The sequence below is a fragment of the Pimephales promelas genome, chromosome 8, assembly GCF_988280905.1.
Source record: "Pimephales promelas chromosome 8, fPimPro1.hap1.1, whole genome shotgun sequence".
Classification (NCBI taxonomy): Eukaryota; Metazoa; Chordata; class Actinopteri; order Cypriniformes; family Leuciscidae; genus Pimephales; species Pimephales promelas.
In genome coordinates this window covers 11826672-11849945 of record NC_142776.1, presented here as the reverse complement: position 1 = coordinate 11849945, position 23274 = coordinate 11826672, and the positions used below count along the sequence as shown (strand labels likewise).

The 23274-nt window shown below is 37.1% G+C and overlaps 3 protein-coding genes across 4 annotated transcripts in view; 1 reads left to right on the top strand and 2 right to left on the bottom strand.

The window, feature by feature from the left end:
- Positions 1-900: 900 nt before the first annotated feature.
- Positions 901-4085, top strand: inha (inhibin subunit alpha). The gene is made up of 2 exons (XM_039656043.2): positions 901-1318; positions 2822-4085. The coding sequence occupies exons 1-2, from the start codon at positions 1009-1011 to the stop codon at positions 3553-3555; spliced, it is 1044 nt and encodes a 347-aa protein (XP_039511977.1). The 5' UTR covers positions 901-1008; the 3' UTR covers positions 3556-4085.
- A 3923-nt stretch (positions 4086-8008) lies between these two features.
- On the bottom strand, positions 8009-18812 carry gjc4a.1 (gap junction protein gamma 4a.1). Its single transcript, XM_039655930.2, has 3 exons — positions 18654-18812; positions 15126-16320; positions 8009-9891 (listed from the first exon to the last, which is right to left on the bottom strand). Exons 2-3 carry the CDS (start codon positions 16288-16290, stop codon positions 9878-9880), a joined length of 1179 nt encoding a protein of 392 aa, XP_039511864.2. The 5' UTR covers positions 16291-16320; positions 18654-18812; the 3' UTR covers positions 8009-9877.
- Positions 18813-19638: 826 nt separating this feature from the next.
- stk11ip (serine/threonine kinase 11 interacting protein) overlaps positions 19639-23274 on the bottom strand; it is a 59451-nt gene continuing 55815 nt past the window's right edge. The window contains exons 25-26 of one of the 2 annotated variants that reach the window (XM_039655928.2): positions 20918-21126; positions 19639-20768 (exon numbers count right to left, since the gene is read on the bottom strand). In XM_039655928.2, coding sequence (XP_039511862.2) covers positions 20640-20768; positions 20918-21126 — 338 coding nt within the window. In that variant the 3' untranslated portion in view covers positions 19639-20639. Of the gene's footprint in view, positions 20769-20917; positions 21127-23274 lie in introns of those variants that run through there. The other variant, XR_005620108.2, reaches the window with a different exon arrangement.

Sequence of the window (23274 nt, the reverse complement as noted above, 5' to 3'; positions counted from 1 at the left end):
AAAGGGAACTGGCAAACACCAGACAGAGATATTTTCACGGCAAGGTCAAGCCACAAGCGTTTGATAATGTAATATTTTGTTTGTACTTTTCAAGCTTACATGGGAAAGCAGGTGTCATCCAAACTCTCTGAGAAAATCTTACAAAGAACAATACGATTTTGCCAATTATGAGTTTTGATAACAGGCAACAATAGAATTCTCAAAAAAATATAACATAAATTTAGCCAAGAGCCACTATACAACCACAATATAATACATAGTTCACATATAAAAACCTTGTGAGCACTTATGAGTTTATTCATGCAAAAAAAATGTATTTAGCTACTCACCCTCATGTTCTCAAGTGAAGTCACCTTAATGTATATAGCACTTTTTTACAATGTTCTTTTGCAATATATTCTTTTGAAGTCCACAAAGGAAATTAAGACATAATAGTTTAGAATAACATGACATTGACAAACAATGACACTTTCCTTTCACCGTTGGGGTTAAACTCTGTATTAAGGTGTCCTAGGAGCAGGATACTTATAAGGAACAATTTAATAACATCACATGCACATAATAAATATTGTAGGCTTCTGTATTTAAGATTTGAAAAATGGATTAAACATTTCAAGCAGGAAGAATAAAAGCATGATCCACTTTTGCGAAGAAAAAAAATCTTATACTGTTATACTGTGTTATACTAGATTAATCAAAAACTTGTTATACTGTGTTAATATGTTATACTGTGTCAATTTTCTCCAAGGACAAGGGGACAGGGAAATATTTCGTATCCACGAATTGTAATCTCAAAAGCTGTTTTATCCTGTCCAGACAGTGATAGCATGAACCCAAACAAATAGTTTCCATTTGCTAAAATGTAAAACAAATTATTACAGACTCCTTCTACAACATAGATCAAGAGAGAGGACACTAAACCTAGCTGAGCTTGATTCCATCTTTCTCTCTCTCTTTTACCTGAAATAGTTTTATTTAGTCTGCTACATCCTCTTTTGAGTTTTGAGGATGTTGACCTGGATCAGCTGTTTGTCTTCATTTGCTTGTGTCCTGACGCTGTGGGCTTTGTTTTCACCTCCACTGGTCGGGGCCTGTCAAGGAGATGAATTACCGCGTGACATGGTGCTTGGCTGGCTGAAAAGACGGATCCTAGAGGGTTTGGAGATGGATGAGCCTCCTCTGCCAGTTCTGCAGCTGCCAACAAGGCAGGCGGTGAACAGAGTTGCTCAGCATGTAGCTTCACGAATGACTAGGGAGACAAGAGTGGGAAGAAGACACCATCAGGAGTCTTCACAGGTTATTCTGTTCCCAAGCTCAGGTAAGCTCCAACAGCTTTCTTAGAGAAATGCAGTATCACAGCTTTAACATGAATAACATAACTATTATTATTATAAATATTTCAAATATGAATATCTGAAATACTCTGTCAGTCAAATTATCATGTGGTGTGAACCCTAATTAAATAGGACTTTTTATGGTTAAGAGGTGTTTACTATAAGCCAGGTGGAAGGAAAATATGTAACTTTTTACTTGATAGTTAGCTTACACCACATTACATTTAGAGTCATTATTACATTTAGTCATACAATTTAAATGCTTGTTAAAATATCTATATAAAAGCTTTTAAAAAACATGAAACCAACATTTATTGAAAAATGTATCCTTGTATCGGTAACACTTTACTTGAAGGGGTGTGACTAACATGACACCTTCATAATGACATGAAAAATGTTATGAATATGAAGGAAGTTTTATGCATGTTTATGACAACTGTCATTAAGTGTCATTCGCTCAGTTATGACATTTTAATGCAAATATGACATTGTTTGAGATGTCTTTGTTAAGACACCTTGACGTAAACCAATACATCATAACCTATCAGTGTCTTTGCAGCCCATTCTCACTCCCAAGGCGTCACCTAACTGACGCCTTGGGAAGCATTTGGACATGCTTCAATATCTGACGCTTTAGGCGCCCTTTAGCGTCAGTTAGATGACGCCCTAGGATCGCGTGTACCCTACCCCCACCCCACACCTAAACCTAACCGCGTCCTCTAACTGACGCTTTCCTTTAGCGTCAGTTGGATGACGCCGTAGGATCGCGCCATGTAAGTGACGCTAAAGGGCGCCTAAAACGTCAAATATTGAAGCATGGTCAAAGGTGACGCCTTGGGGTGAGAATGCGTTGGTCTTTGTCATGACAATTTGACATTACTAAGAGAACACAACCTGTGATAAACATGACATAGCAGATTAATTATCAAACTTAAGAAACCACTTAGCTTTATTGGTTAACATTACATTAAACTGTCAGGTGGTTGGTTTTGACATTGGCTGTCAAGCCATTATAACTTTTTAATGACAAATTCAATTTTTACCACTGTAGTTGAGGTCACAGAAAATATTCATGACACAGTTATAATGGCCTCATGACAGCCAATGTCAAAGCCAACCACATTACAGTTTAACTTAATTTAATGTCAAGTTGACATGACAAAGACACTGATAGGTTATGATGTATTGGTTTATGTCAAGATGTCATAACAAAGACATCTTAAACAATGTCATATTTGCATTCAAAATGTCATTATTGAGCGAAAGACACTTTATGACAGTTGTGATAAACATGCATAAACCCTACTTCATATTCAAGACATGTCATGTCAGTATTATCCACCCCATGACCCCTTAAACAAATAAAGTGTTACCTGATTTTCTTTGTCTGGAATCATTAAATTATATTTTATAGCAACAGGGTTATCTTGCAATGTTGACATTGTTTCATTTAATACACATTCTGACCTATCTTATTAACTTTTCAGAGTCTACATGCAAGGATATGCCTGACCACTCCTCAGATGCTGCTTCCCATCACTTTACTTACTATTTCCAGCCCTCTATGGACAGCCAGGACTCTGTCATCACCTCTGCCCACTTCTGGTTCTATGCTGGAGAGACCATTGCTTCTAGCAACATCTCAGCACCCCTTTTCATTCTCACTCATTACCAGGAGCTGCTCCAAGCATCTGACAGTCCAATCAAACGCTCCCCTGATGGCTGGACCACCTATAAGTTAGCTCCCCATCTCCACGTTGCCATGGCTGATGGCCCTTTCATGCTGCAGGTCCGTTGCCCATCCTGCAGTTGCTATGATTCAGAAGACAAAACACCCTTTCTGCACCTCCACACACGCTCAAGCGGCCCTGACCGCTCCCGCAGGGCACCCAAAATCCCTTGGTCACCAGCTGCTATTGAAAATCTCAGGAGACCTGCTTCTGAGGATGCAGATTGCAGAAAAATACAGATCGAAATCTCCTTCGAGGACCTTGGCTGGAACAACTGGATTGTTCATCCTAAAGCTTTCACATTTTACTACTGCCATGGCAACTGTTCCAGCACTGAGCGCACTACCACGCTACTCGGGATCAACCAGTGCTGCGCCCCTGTTCCAGAGAGCATGAAGTCCCTCCGCTTCACCACCACCTCAGACGGAGGATACTCATTCAAGTACGAGACCCTGCCTAACATCATACCAGAAGAGTGCAACTGCATCTAACACTCAAGAGTTAACTTTAAGATTATCTGTAAGGTGTGAGAATTTTGTTGTTTTTTCAAACACAAGTCAGCTATTTTAAATGCTTTGTGGATTAAGAAGATACCGTAGATAGATAACCTCTACTTGTAACTTTAACTTTATCAAATTTTAAACTTCATTAACATGACAACTTTGTTGACACAAAAATTATTGCTCTATGACTTTTTAAAAATTTCTTTATGCGAGTAAATTAAACAAGTATGGGGTCTCTGCGGAACAAAAGTGGGCATTTATAAAAATGGTGGGTGTTTTATCCTTTTATCCTTTTACCCGAACCCATCCCTAAACCCCACCCTCACTGTGGCGTGGGCAAATCAGGTAACGTGGTATAAATGCCCCTCTGTTTATGGCCTCACCCCCTGATCTGGTAACTCCTGTACTGCAGACACCTATACTTGAATTAAACAGCTATTTGCAGAGTATAAAGAATCTTAACCTTGTACACTGATTTTAAAAAAATGCACGTTACATGTCAATAAAGAATACATATTTGAAAAAGAGACGTGTCATTTTTATATAGTTCTTTTTATTCATTTTTACCTGAAGAACAAAACAGAAAATAGAGTTCTCCTCTGGCCAATGAATGAACAATGATTATAATTCAGGCAGCTTTACAGGTCAGAAGTCAGATTGTAGAAATCATACAGAAATCTCTCCAATCGTTCTCACGGTACTTTGATGTCATACACCGATGGATCTGCGCAGCACTGCTTCAAGTCTAGCATGCAGTTTTCCAGGACCAGGGTGAGAAAGGCTCCATTAAAGCATAATGGGTTATATAGCAGATGCTTCAAAACAAGCTACAAACTACTTGGATAGTCCCATAAAGCATTTTAGGTTTGCTCAAGGGCACAGTGAAAAAGAATGGCTCTACAATAATTCAATAAAGTAACACTTTTGACCTACCAGGCCAGATTTTTTTTAAAAAACAGGGTAACACTTTAGAATACGGTTCCTTCGTTAATGAATAACTACACAAGAACTAATGAGTAACACAATATTAACAATCTAGTAGCTATTATTAACTAACAAGAAACTCTGATTAACGAACTAGTAAGTAATAGCGCACAGACGAAAGTGGTAGTTCACTATTAAGTAATCAATAACTACTATTTTTTAATACTTCCCAGAGAACTACTGAAAAAGTTTATTAACAATCTAGTAACTACTATTAACTAAAAGATACTCTTAATAGCGAATTAGTAAGTAATAGCTCACAGATGAAAGTGTTACTAGATACTTCTGTGGGAATTACTAATTATTTGGATCCGTATTATAAAGTGAAGATCATTGGAACTAACTAGTAATTACTCAAGTGTTACTAAAGACATTTTCTAAAAGTTACTAAAGTTCACCAAAAATCTCAAACATTTGCACAAATCATGACTAGATCATGTAGTAACACTTGAGTCATTACTAGTTAGTTCCAATGATCTTCACTTTATAATACGGATCCAAATAATTAGTAATTCCCACAGAAGTATCTAGTAACACTTTCATCTGTGAGCTATTACTTACTAATTCGTTAATAAGAGTATCTTTTAGTTAATAGTAGTTACTAGATGATTAATAAACTTTTTCAGTAGTTCTCTGGGCAGTATTAAAAAAATAGTAGTTATTGATTACTTAATAGTGAACTACCACTTTCGTCTGTGCGCTATTACTTACTAGTTTGTTAATCAGAGTTTCTTGTTAGTTAATAATAGTTACTAGATTGTTAATATTGTGTTACTCATTAGTTCTTGTGTAGTTATTCATTAACGAAGGAACCGTATTCTAAAGTGTTACCAAAAACAGTTGTAACATTCTGATTACAACAAAAATGATATGTGAAGATAGGTGAAGTTACAGTTTTTGCCCATTGCTTGAACACTATAGAACCCATGCTTAGACTAAAGTAACACAATTTGAAGCTTTTGTTACCATGCCTCAAACACATGCTTTAAACAAAAGCGTTGCTTTTCACTCTAGTTGCAATTCTGCAACACACTTACTCCTTTATGCAACACACTTGGTCCTTCATACTACACTCTATTTCATACATAAGACACTTTGTTCAAAAGTGAAATCTCAGGGTGCCATTTGGAAAACACATGTATTCAAAATACAAAACACATTGGGTTATTGCAACCACTCAAATACACATCCGAAGGCACTTTATTGCAAAACTGAACACCAATCAGCCAGCTACAAAAAGCCCTCAGTTTAGCCATTTGAAGAACTTTGTAAGCATGGATAGAGGGAGGGAGAGCAAGAGGAAGAGGAGGAGGAGGAGGTCAAGGTCAAAGAGGCCGTGCACGGACTCTGATGATATACTGTAAGAGCAACTTTGGTGGACCATGTAATCAACCATGGCCTGACGATGAGGGAGGCTGGGCAGAGAGTCCAGCCACATTTACAGTAAGCCGCTTCACAATGACATCTATAACATTCCGACTAGAAAACAGGTATGTCTTCACCTCTCTACCTTCTACTCCACTCAGATGGTATTTACAGCACTGTAGTGTATATCACATCAATGACTAGAAGACCTTTTGGGAGAGGACGCCAACGCCTGTTCATACAACAGAAGGAACTCGCCATTGTGGACCTAGTGAGGGCAGACAATGCCATCCGTCTCCACCAGAAAATACTTGCAGACAGAATAGTGTTCAACAACACAAACCAAGTGAGGATCACCACCATCAGACGCATCTTGGGAAAAAAAAAAAACAGCATCACCATGAAGCAGCTCTACAGAGTCGCATTTGAGTGGAACAGTGACAGGGTCAAAGGACTTCGAGCTGAATATACTGCATATGGGTAAGTGTAACTGTCCTTTACATGTACAATACAGTATTGGTGAAATCCAGTACCAGCTGAATATGTACCATATCAGGACCACATGGATCCATTTGGAGAGCTACACAGGTACCTGTGTGATGGGGTGAGGGTTCGTGTAGGGTATGTGTAGCACTATAGTGCAGTAATATATGCTATAGTGCATACAATAGCCAACATATACTCACATTTCTAGATGCTCTCCATAATGTATGTAAAATATATATAGTGTTCTTTTTATTATTATTTTTTATATATATTTTTTGCTTTATCTGAATTGATCTTACTGCAATGTATAGTGCTGCAATGTACAATATTGAGTATGCCTGTTTGCTTTTTTGGTTGTTTGAAAATGTTCCTCCTGAAAATATGCCTTCTGAATAAACAGCCAAAATCAGAGACTGCAGTGTTTTATATAAAGTAGACTAGTGTGTTCCCTCTGATCTGAAAGTGTTAGCATGTTAAAGGATGAGAATGCGTTGGTCATTTTGTCATCAGAGTTACATTTTGACAAAGGAATGTTAGGTTTTGATCGTAGAGTTTCAATTTGACACAGATGCGAATGGTATATTTCCCAGTGTTGTGTCACGTTTACTTGTGTGTAGAGTTTTGGCACAATGAGTGAAATTTTGCAAAATGTGTTCAAGCAATGGGCAAAAACTGTAAGAAATGAAGGACACTTACTGTAATTTATAGAGGCATTAAACAGTGTTATGCGTCCCTAATTTGGATTTGATGGCTATAATCTCAACCTGGCAGCCAAAATAAGAGGGAATCAATTAATACAGAATAACAGGAATTTAAGGCCTCTGATATTTTTTAATTCAGCAGAAGGTATGCACTTACAAATGAAGGAAAACAGAATTGATCAAACAGTAAACAAGAGTCTTCATCTCATTTGTGTACATAATTTCAAACATATTGTCAAAACACTATTCATTTAGTATTATAAAACCAAATAAAAGGTCTAAAACTCTAAATAAAAGGTCTATAAAAAAAGGTCAGTTAAAGGGAGTTACCCAAGAATTAAAATGTCATAATTTGTCCCAAACATTAAAAACATTTCTTTCTTTTGCTGAACATAAAATATATTTAGAAGAATATGGTTAACCAAACACTGGATGGGCCCCATTAACTTCCATAGTATGGAAAAAAAAAATACATTCTTTAACATAATCATTCTTTATGTTTAGCAAAATAAAGAAATTCAAACAGGTTTGTAACAACTTGATGTAACAAATATTGTTTGGATCACCAACAAATCCACAAATAGTGTGCATATATATATCATGTCATTGCACAATCTGAAATCCAGTTAAAAAAAAAACCTATGTAAACCACAGTCACAAACACAAAGCATGAAACCTTTTAATAAACAATTCAAGCATTTCCCAGGTTCTTTGTAGTTTAACAATCTGGTCAAATGTACGTGTATTGAAGTCAATTTATTATGTTCTAAATACAACGTCAGTTCTGTTTGTAAAGCACCCTCCCATGACTTAAGACATTTACATTCAGGATAATGTAACAAAATATCAGAACACAGGCAGACTTTAACCAAAAACAACATAGCCACCTTTTTTTAAAGACAAGGATATATCTATCTTTCATTGTAATGATCTGAACAGAAAGACTTGTTTTTGGCTTCAATCTATACCGATTTGATGAAATGGACAATAATTAACAATCATGAAAATATCTTCGACATTACAGTCAGGGAATGTATCTTTTTCTTGTGCTGTTGTTATACAGTTTTTCTCAATTGCTTAAACACTATAACCAGGCTTTTGAACTAAAATTTCAAAACCATAATGCCATTTATCAAAAAGCACACCCATTTCCCTAAACTATAAACACTATTCCCTGTTTTGACACATGAATCAGAATTGTTGAACAATCACTGCAAAACTCTACACACAAATCCCTTAATTTCTCATTGCCTAGACCATGTGGTCATTTAGAAAGCACTAGCATTCAATATTGTTCACTCAAGTCAGCATAGTTTCAGCTCACTTAGCACACAATTACCCAGATGAAAACACTGAGAGTCACAATTTAACACACATCATTCAGAACTTTCAAGGTGCCTAAAAGTGCCAGAGTCAGTTCATCTGAGTTTTGGAACAATGGATCCACAAAGAAATGAAGGAAGAGGACGTGGAGGGAGCGGAAGAGGATATGGTGAAGGAGGAGGAAGAGGATATGGTGAATCCTCTTTAAAGAGAATCACCATAAAGAGGATATGGTGAAGGAGGAGGAAGAGGATATGGTGAAGGAGGAGGAAGAAGAGGAAGAGGAGGACGTGGTGAAGGAGGAGGAAGAGGACATGGTGAAGGAGGAGGAAGAGGACATCGTGAAGGAGGGAGAGGAGGAGGAAGAGGACATGGTGAAGGAGGGAGAGGAGGAGGAAGAGGGGGACGTGGTGAAGGATGAGGTAGAAGAGATGGTGGTGAAGCAGGAGGAGAAAAGCAGTCTCAGATGAAATTAGAGCCACTTGAGTTGATCATGTCCTTGTCCATGGCATGACTATGAGGGAGGCTGGACAACGAGTACAGCCTAATTTGAGTCACTTCACCTTCGCCTCCATCATCAGAAATTTCAGGGAGAAAAACAGGAAAACAGGGGTGAGTCAGGCAAAAGAATTTTACCTCTGCTGCCGGGCTAGGGCTAATATAGCCTGTGATGTGGATGTGATTGGCTTGACCCAGACCAAAGGCAGGAGGCTGAGGTGGAATAATCTTTTTTTTTTTTTTTTTTTTTTTGTGGTACTGTGTAGTACATGAATGAATAAAAATGCGCCAATGTATCCATTGGTTGTGTCTTTTGTCATGTGAAAAAGTTTGTGAGGAGGGGAACCACAAGTAACATAACTTACCAGTTTTGGAAATGTTGTTTTGAATTTATTGGACCAGTGTGTTAGACTATGTTGTAGTGTGTGTTATTTTGAGGGCTTGTGTGTCCTGTCTGAGGGCAAAGTTTGTTTTTTCAGCAAGAGTGAATGGTTTTGAATGTAGAGTTTCATTTTGACCTGAAAATAGGTTGTTTGGGAAACTGGGTGAGACGTTATGGATTTGTGTTTACTGTTTTGAGAATAAGAGGCATAGTTTCAAGAAATGTGTTTAAGCAATCGAGAAAAACTGTAAAACCATGTGAGCAAATATTGCTGGGAAGATAATAGTACAGTAAGTGTGCATTTTATGAACTGGTGTTTTTCTTGTCATTATATGTGGCAGCTATGTTTAATACTGTAAATAACAATTTCTAATGTACAATTAAAGGAGAACACACAAAATGTTATCAATAAATGCTCTCCATTATTTGCATCTCATTCTTGAGTTAATCCATTTAATGAGTCAGAAGAACAGGAAAAACACAAAATCTGGTCACTGACTGCCCTCCAAAATGTGCATCTCAGCAGTTGGTGTGTTTTTGACGGAGAGCCAGCTGAACAGGAAAACATGCTTCAAGCACGAGCCTCTTTAAAAACAGAAAAAGAAATTACATTTTATTACATATCCACCAATTATCAAAAAAGATTGCAACAAGGCACATGAAGAAATCACATTAGAACATGACAATTTCTGATGACATTCACTCCATATTTGAGTAGAAATAATTATCCATTTCTTATGTACAGGGTTTGAAATGAACTTTTACTTACCAGGCTATTATACACTAGTTATTGCACATTCAGAACTTTTACTATCCAAAACAAAAAATATCAGATTTAAATATTTTTATTATAAAATCGGATTATGAATTACTGAATCACATTAAGTTTTTTGACGACAGTCAATCATTGTTTGTGAAAACCATAAAAATAAAATAGCATTAACACAAAATGAATAACAACCGTTAAAAAATTCAGCAACTTCTAAGTGAAGCGCCTCTTAGCACCACGTGTTTTAAATTGAAGAAATTATTTTCTATGAGTGCAGACACACCGGCAGTGCCATATATCTGTCCGTAGTGCAGCGATGCTACTCAGGAGGCTGTTCAAAATCCTGCCACTACAAAGAGCACAACTAACATTTTTTTAATTCAATTAAATGATATATTTTTCCCAAACCACCACTAATGTACATAGGCTACAGACTTCACTCTGTACTGCAAGATACTGACTGACTGACTCATTAAGACAGTCTTTGTCTCCATCTATTGGTTAAAGAAATGTATGTAACTCCTTTTGCGGTTTACGGTCAGGGACTATTTTTTTCCGGAAGAAGGGCGGCTTTTAGTGATTTTACTTCATGAAAGTTGCACAGAAACATATTTTTCGGCTAATATTTGTATTGCGTGGTAACCGTTTCATAAAAGCAATAAGATATTCAAGACTAGAGCTGTATCGTGAATAAGTTACCGCTGAAGGGGCCCGCTTCGCATCGTGCCTAACAACCCCCTTTCAGCCGTGACTTATTCACGATAGCCTACAGCACAGCCTCTCGTACCTTATTGCTTACATAAACGTAGCCCTTTATAATCTTTAATTTTGCCCTTTTGTGCCCTTTTTTTTTTTACACTAACCTGAGTGCAAAAGCATTTGTAACTTTTGACTGTCGTGGTAACATTCACTGTCGTGTGCTGTCACCTACTGGAGGTGCCAGGTGACAAGACACCCGAGTGTAGCTCAGGGGCAAATTCAGGCAAATTGGGCAAATTCGGTCCTGGAGTCCCGCTGTCCTGAAGAGTTTAGCTCCAGCCCTGATATATATATATATATATATATATATATATATATATATATATATATATATTAAAAAAAAAAACTTATGCCACGTTCCAGGCAACTTGTAACCCGTGTTTTTCCAACCTTATACCCGTGAAAGTGCCCTGGAACAGCAGTCAAACCCGTGACTTCCCACCCGTGAACTCGTACTAGATCGATGTACTCCCAGTTACGAGCTCTGGCGTCACATAGCCCGTGAAACCATACAAAACAACAATGGCCGCCCCTACGGTTGCAGTGTTTCTGCAGATGGTACACGGTGAGAATACACTTTAGGACAATATGATGTTAAGTAGTTTTCAGTCCATTGAGTGCAAGGATAAATTAATACCAAATAAATTTCCAAATATACAAAGAAAGTCAAATAAAAGGTATAACAGCTTATCTTGCCTTATGTGCCGTTTTTTCTCCTGAGTTTCCCTCAAATAAACAAGGAGTAAGCACCTTTGGCGACCGAAATTATTATAAATGCGCATAAGCCCCGTAAGGTCCACCATGCTGGTTTGTTTATCTAAGTTAGCTACCTCAATTCCTTGCACAGATAGTTTGGCGTGACTGGCCTGGAATACTACAAAGTCATGAGTCGTGATTTGAAGTCACTGCCTGGAACGCAGCATTAGTAATCTTAAAGACATTGATTAGCTTGTTCAGGCGTGTTTGATTAGGGTTGGAGCTAAACTCTGCAGGTCAACTGACATTGCCCATCCCTGGAGTAGCATAACGATATTAAAAAGGACAATGAAAAACTCAAAGAAGTTGGGAAATACCTTGAATTATATGCCAAGTACCACATATTCTACGACAAAATACAAAATACGGAAATCAGCTGCTTGGAGGAAGATTGCTGATGTTACTGGTTAATGGTTTTTCGGACGAGATTCCCAAATAATTCAGTAATTCAGTATAATGTTCAGTGACTGAGGTAAGCAACGTTCGTATTCAATTGCATCTAACCTACAATTCTATAACATAGCGTACAGTACAGACATTATCTTAATTCTGTCGACAACTCTCTGAGACACTGGCATGGTAATGGATATAACAATGTTAATGTATTTGTTTCTTGGCAGAATAGATCTGCTACACCAAGATTTTTGTTTTCTTTTAAGAGCCATGAGACCACATGTTTTTAATATCTATGTGTGCCTGGGGTACCTTGCCGAATGTCTTCACAGTAGTGGCCTATGACTATGTGTGCCTGGGCTACCATGCCGAATGGCTTAACTCTACAAATGCGCCCTGTATGTTCTCATTAACAATAGATATAAATAGCAAGCTGATAGAGATAAAAACACAACAACCACCTGATCAAGTATCATATTAAATCATTTGATGTATCATTGACATAACCTAATTGATAAGTGAGAAGCTGTTGAGGCGATATCGAAAGACGGCATGCTCTCATACTGCATCAAATCAACTGGACACGTCAGCAGAGCTAATGAAAACATTGGCTCAACAGTAGGGTTGGGTTTCAAAACACGGTGCCTTCGGTAACCAGACCGAATAAGAACGAACATTTCGGTGCCTGAGTCTTTATGTCATGAGGCGTACACACGCAAAGTCTCACGCAAATTAGGCCCGAACCCAGAGTACTCCCCCCTGTATGTAAAGTGGTTTAGAACTAGAAGATTGGAACTACATATAGAACTACATAGCAATCATGATTAAAATGTATATGATGTATGAGTGCTCTCCACCCGTGTTAATTATCTGAACGTGCTTCTTCCGAACTTTGTTAATAAAACATCATATAGAGTCACGCCAATCCATTGGATGATGGTGCGGGTACCGCCTTGACGCTCTTACGTAGTCCTATTATATTAGCGTGTGCATCATCTGCTCCTCAGATTTCTCTGCCAAAAAAGGAAGCTTGTCGACAGCGCCAGGAGTTTGGCAGCGACCGTAGCGTTCCCTATTCAGAGAACATGGGTTACACCAGTAACCAGAGACGTTCTCTTTCATAGGTTTACTCAAAGCTGCGTAGCTAAGACGCAGTGGGAACGAAATACCAAACTCGCTAAGTGCTGCGTAACTAGTACAACGACCAGATAACTTACATTACTGGCTCAAGCAGACAAAACATGTAGCCAGTCGATAATAGATTACCCTGGTAGTAATCTCTATTAATCTGCAGCATTATTACATTGTTTAATACAATATTGTTTTATTTGATATTATGTAAATATGAATTTTTATTGGTTTATTTATTATTACCATGTAACTTGTATTTATATTGTTTAAAGATTTAAGTTAATATTGTGTCCAGTTTGGTCCTGTACATAAAGGGTATTATTATTATTATTTTTTGACAGTGTGTGCGGTTTCATTTTCTTAAGTACCGTTTCAAGAACCGTTTAAAAAATACAGAGTAGGTACTGGTATCAGATAAAACCCAACCAATACCCAACCCTACTTTGCCCACTGATGCAACAGCAACCAATCAGCTATGTAGATTTGAATTAAGGACCTATCAGCCTGCACCATCTAGAGTTTCATGCCAGAACTGGTTGTTATCATAAAGTCCTTAAAGGGATACTCCACTTTTTTTTGGAAATAGGCTCATTTTACAACTCCCTCAGAGTTAAAGAGTTGCGTTTTACCGTTTTCGAATCAATTCAGCCAATTTTCTGATATTTTGAAGAATATCAGTAACCAGACCGTTTCTGGTCTCATTGACTTCCATAGTAGGAAAAAAAATATACTATGGTAGTCAATGAGATCAGAAACTGTCTGGTTAAGTCAAGTTCACAAAGGATTTTAAGCCCGAATTATGCCCGATTTGCAAATCGTTGAGCTCGCCGATAGGTCAGGGTGTTTGCCAATCTGTTAGTATGAAAGAGCCAACAACCCAGCGAAAACGCTCGCAGACGCCTCGCAGATGCTTCGCCGAGCCCAGAAAAACATCTAGCCTCAGTGATGTCATGAGTACAGCCAATCATAGCAATGCATGGGTTGAGGACACCAGGTAAATCTTAGTTTTTCTTTTTATTTTGCATTTTTTCCTCAGAGCAAATTATCGCGCAAACAGTGTGCAGCACTAGTTTCTGTCTAACGTCCATATTCGTGTGTTGTGTTCTCTTCTTCGCTGTATTGGCGCACGTGCTGTTTCACGTCATTTATGGTTCATTTTATTGCGTGGTTTTTCGTGACAAAACATGGTTTGTAGACAAGTTAGAATCGATGGGTGACAGAGTTGTTGTCAATTCGTTATTTATTTGATTATTTTCCGGATGTAGACCGTATAGTACTGAAACAGCTCTATAAGAGACAAAAATGATTTGCTCTTCTCATTCGATCATGGTTGTATCTCTATATAGTGCGTTGTCAACTCGTGTAGTGAGTTACCTCCTGTTGTGGATCAATCACGTTGTGTTGTGTGGTGTGAACAGCTAAACAACTTGAACACTCCTGATTTCACTGAGAACAAGTCATGTAGTGTGAACCGCACAGTTCAGCCCGACGTTTTAAAATCATGTAGTGTGAACAAGGCAAGATGTTCTTCTAAATATCAGAAAAGTGGCTGAATGGTTCGAAAACGGTAAAACTCAACTGTTTAACTCTGAGGGAGTTGTAAAATGAGCCTATTTCCAAAAAAGTGGAGTAATCCTTTAAACATAATATTGTTGACCACCACAAACGGACAATAGAATGTGCAAGTCCATTGTGCGATACCTACATCAGCGCTTTGCTTCTCCGTTGAGCGACCACCTTAATAGTGTAGATACATTAGCGATATTTCAGTATACATTTGTGGGCAAGAATAGGTCCACTGTCAATAGTGCAGTCATGAACTCACACAGAAAATCAAATAGGCGAAGCCAAGAAAATTTGCAGCCTTTTGAAATTAATGTATTTTGCTTGCTAGCTCATGGCAGTGCACACCATGGTTGATTTTTACCCAGATTTGGAGAGTTAGTGGGAGTTCATTTAAAAAAATAAAAAAGAAATGATTTGGAAGAATGAAGTGTAGCCCAAAACAAACCTTTCTCCTCAGCACTGACATAGGCCTCCTGTGCTTGGTTAAGTCGGTTTTGCTCAACTGCAATGCTGTTAGCGTTTGGACCGCTGCTATGTGAAGGCCCTACTTCATCAGAGTGGTATGCCTTGTCCAGATGTTGCTGCGCCATTTTCAGGTGTCTCCGTAGACGGTCTAGGTCACGACTAGAGTTGTCATCACCCAGTGACTCCCGTCCCGAGTCTCCCAGGAACTCAGCCTTAAGCTTAACAGATGAGTCCTTTTTCAGGGCAGCCTGATATCCCGGTGGGGCATTGGCAAGGCGATGACAGATGGTGGATGTTGATGGCCTATGTAGGGGGAACCTCTGAGTTGATCTACTGCGGAGACCGTCCCTTATGCCACCAATTCCCAGATGAAGGATTTCCAGGAACGTCAGCACAAGGCAGAGTATACTGACAACATACATGATGATCAGGAAGATTGTCTTTTCAGTGGGACGTGAGATAAAGCAGTCCACCGTGTGTGGGCAAGGGCTTCGATTGCAAATGTATGATGGTACAACTTCAAAACCATACAGAACATACTGGCCAAAAAGGAAGGCTATCTCAAAGGCAACACGAGAGACTAATTGTAACACATATACTTTCATAAGACCGTCTCTCTTGATGCGCCGACGGCCATCATGTTTCGTAGCTGGAATGTCGGATTCAGCAACAGACTTGGCTTTAGATACCGCTTTACTATCCTTCTCAGATGGCTCAATTTCCTCCAAGATCATGGGAACTTCCTCACCCATCTGGTCAGCCTCGTCATAGTCATGGCTCACTCCACGATGAACCATAGACAGCAGTTTGCGTTTATGTGGTCTGTATTCGTCATCAGCTACTCGAGCAATTTTGTGCATGGCAAAGCCGAGGTACATAATGGATGGTGTGGTGATCATAATGATTTGAAAAACCCAGAATCGAATGTGTGATAGAGGGGCAAACGCATCATAGCATACATTATCACAACCTGGCTGTAAAGTGTTGCACACAAACTTGCTCTGTTCATCCTGATAGATAGTCTCACCGCCCACCACTGTCAAGACAATTCGGAAGATGATGAGGAGAGTGAGCCAGATCTTTCCCACAAAAGTGGAATGATTGGAAATCTCATCAAGCAAGCGCGTCAAGAAGCTCCAACTCATGTTGCCACCAACGCAGGAGACCTGTCAGATCTGCAGAAGATAGGAGGTAGTAGAATCAGAGAAATTTAAATTGGGACAACCATCAGAAACAATGTTTTGTAGATGACATGTAATAAAAGTAAAAAAAAAAAAAAACTTGCAATAACCAATGCATGTTATTAATTGCATCTGTTTAACACTGTAACACATTACATTTTTGGACATAATGAAGTGCTTCATTTGATGATGAAATACTAGTCAGAGCACCAGCAGGTGTCAGTGTTCAATACAAAAGCATGCACATATACGTTTGTATGACTATCTGTGAGAGGACATTCATTGATACAATGCAATCACTAGCCCCTAACCCTAACTTATTCTTAATAATAAAGCCAAAAGGTCACCACTTTACTCGTTCCTCACTAGGATAGTTTTTATGGTGCGTTCACGTGCTATGGTAATTATGGTAAATAAATACCAAAAGCCAACGTGGAAAATGCATATGAACACCCCCACATGTGGTATTTTCCACTGGGTAACTTGTAGAATATTTTGATGCACGAGTTGCAGAGATGAGATAAACTTTAACTTCTTCGAAATGGCGGAGAGCAACGCGAGAGTCGTAAATGGTAAAAATATGTAATATTCATGATCTAGAAAATATCAGCATATTTTCTTGCTGTAGCAGATGACTTAAGCAATCTAAAATAGTTTTAGCTAAATAACAGGTCAAAAGACAAACTGATCCTCACAAAGAAAACTATACAAGTTCACACACACTATTAATGGGTTTATGTTCAGCCGAAGGGAAATACAGCAGTCAACATTTGAAGTGGACCGAAACCTTTCATCCAAGTTATACATGAATTTTGAACAATCGCTGTTCTTGCCTTAGAACAACTTTTTTTGATCCAGTTAAAAAAAATAAAATAATAATAATTATATATATATATATATATATATATATATATTCAGTGCACATAAACAAATAAAATAATAATAATAATAATAATAATAATAATAATAATTCTATTAAAAGGATTACAAATACACTAGCCAGAAAATTTGATTGTAACTAAAAATAAATAAATAAATAAATAAATTCACCAGATTTTAAGAACATGCAGATTGATGTACATAAACATTGCACATATGATAATAACTGAATATGAAATATACCCATATATATATATATATATATATATATATATAAAGCCAGTATTTCAAACATTAGAAAACCATTAAATTCATGTTTGTCATGTCTTGTACTGAATAGCTTCTCTTGCCTGCCAACATTTGCAACCTCACCCTATTGGAGCTTCAAAGCAAAGGACAAGTCATGGCAGGTCATTATCTGACATAAAGACTGAGGTTCTGTGGTCAAGAGATAGCTAGACGAATGTGTTGTGAAAAGTTGTGTACTCTGACAATTCCCTTTAAAATCCACTATTTAACCAGTGAAGTCACTGAGTGTCATTGATATAGAGGCATGTTGGCATAATACTATGATCATTGATGATTCGGTTTTTCTGTACACTTGTGGGCACAGACATGCCATTAAAAAAAAAAACAGCAGCTACTTTGCTGCAATAATCTCATAACTGACTATCACTCATCATCCCAGTCTTTTCAGAAAAGACTATCATTAACATTCCCAAAAATAGAAAAACTTTAATCTCAGCTGAGGTATGATCATTGATAGCTGTCTGACTATTCTAACTTGAGGTAAAAGGTGTGAACTAATAAAAACTTAGTACTAAAATTAATAAAAACCTAGAGTTGCTACTGACACTAGCTACTCTTAACACGTGCAATATTGAAAAACACTTGAAAAATGTAGGTGACAAGTAATATAGCCTATTGCCCATGGTGACTCAATGTCTAAAGGAGGCTAAAATTATAACATTAGGTATTAGGAATATTCAGATAGACCAGATGTTTTTGTTTTGTTTTGTTTTTTTAATGAAAAAAATATAGCTAATTAATAATAATAATAATAATAATAAAACACATCAAACCACACGTTCATTAATGAACTAAATACTGTAACTAGCCTACAAATTATTGTATAATATTAATAATAATAGGCTATCGTTTGTTGGAGTTTACCTAGCCATGCATTCAGAACATAGTTCATGTCTAAACTACAATAATCTAATGATTAATAAAATAAACACCATTCATTAAATTTGCGGTTTCGTGTGGCAATGGTTAGCCTACTAGGTTCGGAATTTACCGCGTATAATCAACGTGAGAAGGTAAAACTTTCTTTAAAGTTATCAACACGGCAACTTTAAATCAATGGAATGAATTCTAAATCCTTAAAAGTCACATACACAGCCCATATATACACATACTTAGAAACAACAAAAACATTCTCATACCTTCGACTATCAAGTGATTAGTGGCTATCCTTCCCTCAGCTGTTGAACAAGGCTTGTGCGTTAAACCATAACCCGACACAGCGTGACACTCGCATCTCAATTAACTTCCACCCACTTTTTTCAGGTTAACCCAAACACTGTTTGGAACCCACACCACGTGAACATCCATCCAAGGCAGTTCACCTCCTCTGACTACACCCACACTTAAGGCCTTTAAAGTGTGAAACCTGAACTTATTTGTTTCCCGACAAAACCCATTCAGTCTCTCCACTGTAAAAATAATACTAACATAAAATTCGTAAGGATTAAAAAAAAAAAAATCACTGTTAGAGGAAAATTAACAGAATTGACCACATGAAAGTTGAATTGAAATGAGAGAAAGGGGAATTTATTAACTTGATATAGTCTATACAATTCCATCAAAGGTAATAAAGTGTTCTCACTACAAAATAAAGTTTAAATTAATTAAATGTATGAAATAGTACATAATAAATAATGTAGCATCATGTCTGTCTGATGTGACTATTTGCCTCATCTCTCTGTCTGAAAAGTTGGTCTTGATGAACATTCTTTAGTTAAAATTATACATTTAATTCTACTTCATTTAATTCAAATTCACAATGCAGTTCTGTATCTTGTTTGTTACCTCAATTCAGAATTTCACTGGAATTTAAAAGGCATACTCATTTGGGACACACAACCTTAACTTTAAGCATAGGCTTGACATGCCTATGCAAGATTTACAAAGGATTTTTGCATGTTCTTATATAAACCAGAAAACAAACTCAATTATTTCTGTGCAGCCGTTTCTATATAAAATATGTCTGCTGAGTGCTGAATGAAAAAAACAAATGTCATAAGATAAAATACTTACTGTACCTATATTATAAAATGTCATAGCATACACCACTTAACCTATATGTGCAACAATCAATTTGTGTATCCTTATTTCTCAGCCATTGATAGGACACAATGAAAAGATGGATAAGATTTGAACACTTTATTATGTTTAGAAAAATAAAAGTTATCATGTTTCCTTATTGGAGACCAGTACAAATATAAATAAATACACATTAAATACATTTTAAATTGACTGACAATATGCTTTCAACTTTGTTAACAACAATGTGCCATTTCACTATTATTTTAGACCAATTATAAAGAAATAAAAGTGCAAAACATCTGAATGACACAAATGACATGGTACAAAACTGCATGTGGTTATATAAAATATTCTCTTCAGGCTCTTCACAGCCATTTGAGGTTTCCTTTCCCATGACCATTACGTTTTAAAGTGTAGTCACTAGCTCTCTTTACATGCTCTATAGAAGTGCTGGAATAGAATATTTTGTTACTTGGCAAGAACAAAAACAATTGTTAAACTTTACATTTATGAGATACATGTATCCCGGTTTCCTTATAAAACAAATCAACACAAAATTCTGCAAGTGATTCATCGCAGAAAATCAATGTGCAGTTGAGAAACTTCTACAACAGAATGTTTCAAAGAGTAAGATGGTATTTAGTTCAGCAACATGTCTTAACAACTAGCATTTCATTAACACCACCAACACACAAATAAAGCTGTTATTATCCTGTGACAGGCATAACCAAATTATGAACCTTTCTGAGAGTACAATGAAAGGCTTTTCACCCTGAGAAACAAAAACCCCGTCAATTCCATATTCCAACCATCTAAAAAAATTCAAAATAAATCAACTTAAAGCATGCATAGTTGTGTATTATAAGGTGTATTGGTGTTTTGTTGTACAAAGTCAAAAAGACACTCAGAATTGCAGCATTGTTACTGTACAATTTGCACAACCAAGAGCAGGTAAAAAGGGAATTTTTTAGGGCAATTTGGAGACAAAAAGACAAACAGCCCACATTTACACAAAGACAGTAATATGGATTAAAAGCAGGTCGATTGAGGCATGAGTCTTCATTTTGTTAGGTATGTGCTTTCTTTAACACTGTGGCAAGAGGTCACTGCTTGATAGTAGCCAGTTTGACGCCAAACATTTTTTCCCACTGATTTGTGATCCAGTCCACCAGGTCTTGTACCAGCCCTTCATCTTCAGCATGTAAAGACCATGTCTTTTCTTTCTTGGTCATCTGTGAAAAAAAAAAATAATAATAATTTAATTACAATTAACAGGGCAATTAACTGGTAATTAATTGTAAAAAAAAAAAAAAAAAAAAAACTTGTCCTTTAAGTTCTCAGTGGCTCAAGTGAAAACATGTAAAGATGCGTGAGCACACACCTCATCATAAAGTTTTAAGTCCACCTGGCATGGATTGGAAGAGAACAGATAAATGGAGCTGAGGCAACTGATTGGCTGAGTTTCCTGAACGGTCACCTTCCCACTGCTCATTTGGCCCTCAGGTTGACTCTTGCTCCATTGGTGGTCTTCATCAAGGAGAAAAAGCATTTCTTTGGTGGCAAGTACACTCACTGAGTCCAAAGAGCCATCTAAGAAAACAGAAAGACCAAATTTGTAAACTACTTTTTTTTAGTAGGTACCTGCCTTTGTTGTTTAAAAAAAAAGAAGCTTTTAAATCTTGTATAGTCTCTTAGTTGTTGCTATGGATGAAATGATTAGTTGAGATTATCAACAATGTCAAAAAAAGAAGATTTTTTCGACTTATTGTAAAGGCCTGTAATAACACAGTTTGGCCAGTGACAGTGCAATGCTGTAATGCAGTTACAGCTTAACAATGCTGACTTCAGAGGACACATTCAAAGGCAGGAAAGCCTCAAGGCATTTCTGAATCCAATGTTACCTTCACTTCTTGTCTCCTGAGATACATTTATCTGATCAATTTTGCCTTTGATATCCAACAATCCTGTGCGTTTCATTCTGTGACAGTTAAACTAAAAAATAAAGATGGTGTCAGAGTTGGTTTTAGTTGTCAGTTTTCTGATTTTGATCTGATTTTGACTAACGTTTTCCACTTTCTAGCGAAAAATTGCTATTGTGTTAAATAAATATTCAGTTATCAGCCACGAATCAGTGTATCATTTGTTCATTTTTTTATATGGAAAGTAGAAAAATTAGAAAATGAGAAAAATTCTTTAAGAAAAACAAACAAAAAAAATAATATAATTTAGCTTGATTTTTCGTTTTACAGTCAGGGGTAGAAAATGAATAAACAGCTTGAATGTTGGTTGTGGTTGGGAATGAAACTCTTTCCACTGATTGGTCAGCCAAAGATCAAACCTTGCTATCATCAACAGAACAATAATCATCTGCTGCAACAGTTGTATGGATTCTTAAAGCGTTTATTTAACTACATATAATAAATCAAGATTATTATCTTTTTAAATTATTAAATTAGTAGTACAATACTAATACAAAAAGAAAATAATAATGCATCGACTTGGGTGTATTATATGCCTATAATTTTGTGTCCCAAAGTTCATGCACGAATTTCCATTCTGACATACATACTCTTCTGAGGTTTATACTGTAGGTCTTGTGTAAAAAAATGTTAGCAAACATCCCGATGCAGCCCACGCTGTAGGGAGTGGTGTTTAGATGAATGTTCTGCGTGTTTTCCTCTCAATAACAAAATAAACACAACAAAAATGACAAGAAAATGCCAGTTAATAAAGAAATCTTTGCATGAGCTCTGCAAGTTGGCACTCTAGTCAAGTCATTTTATGTTTATTTTTATAGCACTTTATACAAGCCTTAAAGCAAGCAGCTGTATAGCCTTAAACATAAAAAAAATTAAACAGTGTCAGTGTCTCTTTCAGTCAGAATTACAACTTCAGTTTCTACTATAAAGCAGGTCTGAGGTGTTTTCAGGTTTTGAAGTGCAAACGTCTGACCTTGACCGACCAAACAAAATGTTCAAGATTTTGTTTTAAGCATATCAGGGCCTTACCACGTGGCACTGTAGCTGGACCTTCTTCTCTTTTTTTTCACAGATGTAACGTAACCAAGCAATGACGAATGACATGAAACTAACTTTTCCTGACAGCTCAAATTTGTGTTTTTAGTGTAAACGCACTCCTCGCACTATACTACTAAATGACATAGAATTGTGCACAAATACACAAATTGGTACTAAGAAGACAGTTTTTAACACTGTTTTTTTTTTCACTTGCTCTGTTCCATGAATTTTTGATTTTGAAAGAACTGTAACTGTCAATTCCGTTCACTGACCACCTACACAGATAAAACAATAATATTTTGCAAGGGAGGAAACAAAAAGTCTGTTTAAAATATCAGCTGTACTTTGTTTTTATTCATTAAAGTGTTAATGAGCATTTTGGTATGTGCACACAACTGAAATCATAAATGATTATGTGAAACAATCAGTGCGTTGGAGAAAAAGTGGGCATGGGTGATGTTCCTTTATGTTCCTGTCTTTTTAAAATCACTGTCAGATTGTTGAGTGGGTTTGGGTACACCAGCAGAATGCTTATCACACACAAGTCAAGCCTGCTGCGAGCCCTTCCGATAGGGGGGTTCTGCAGGAGAGTCAGGCTGCCAGCAGGGGGCTGGGGCTCTTGAAAGCTGAACCAGCCGCTCACAGTTGGATCACTCTCTCAAGAAGAATAAGATAAATCTGTTTTCTGTGACTCTCCCATTTTACATAAAGACCTCAGAGT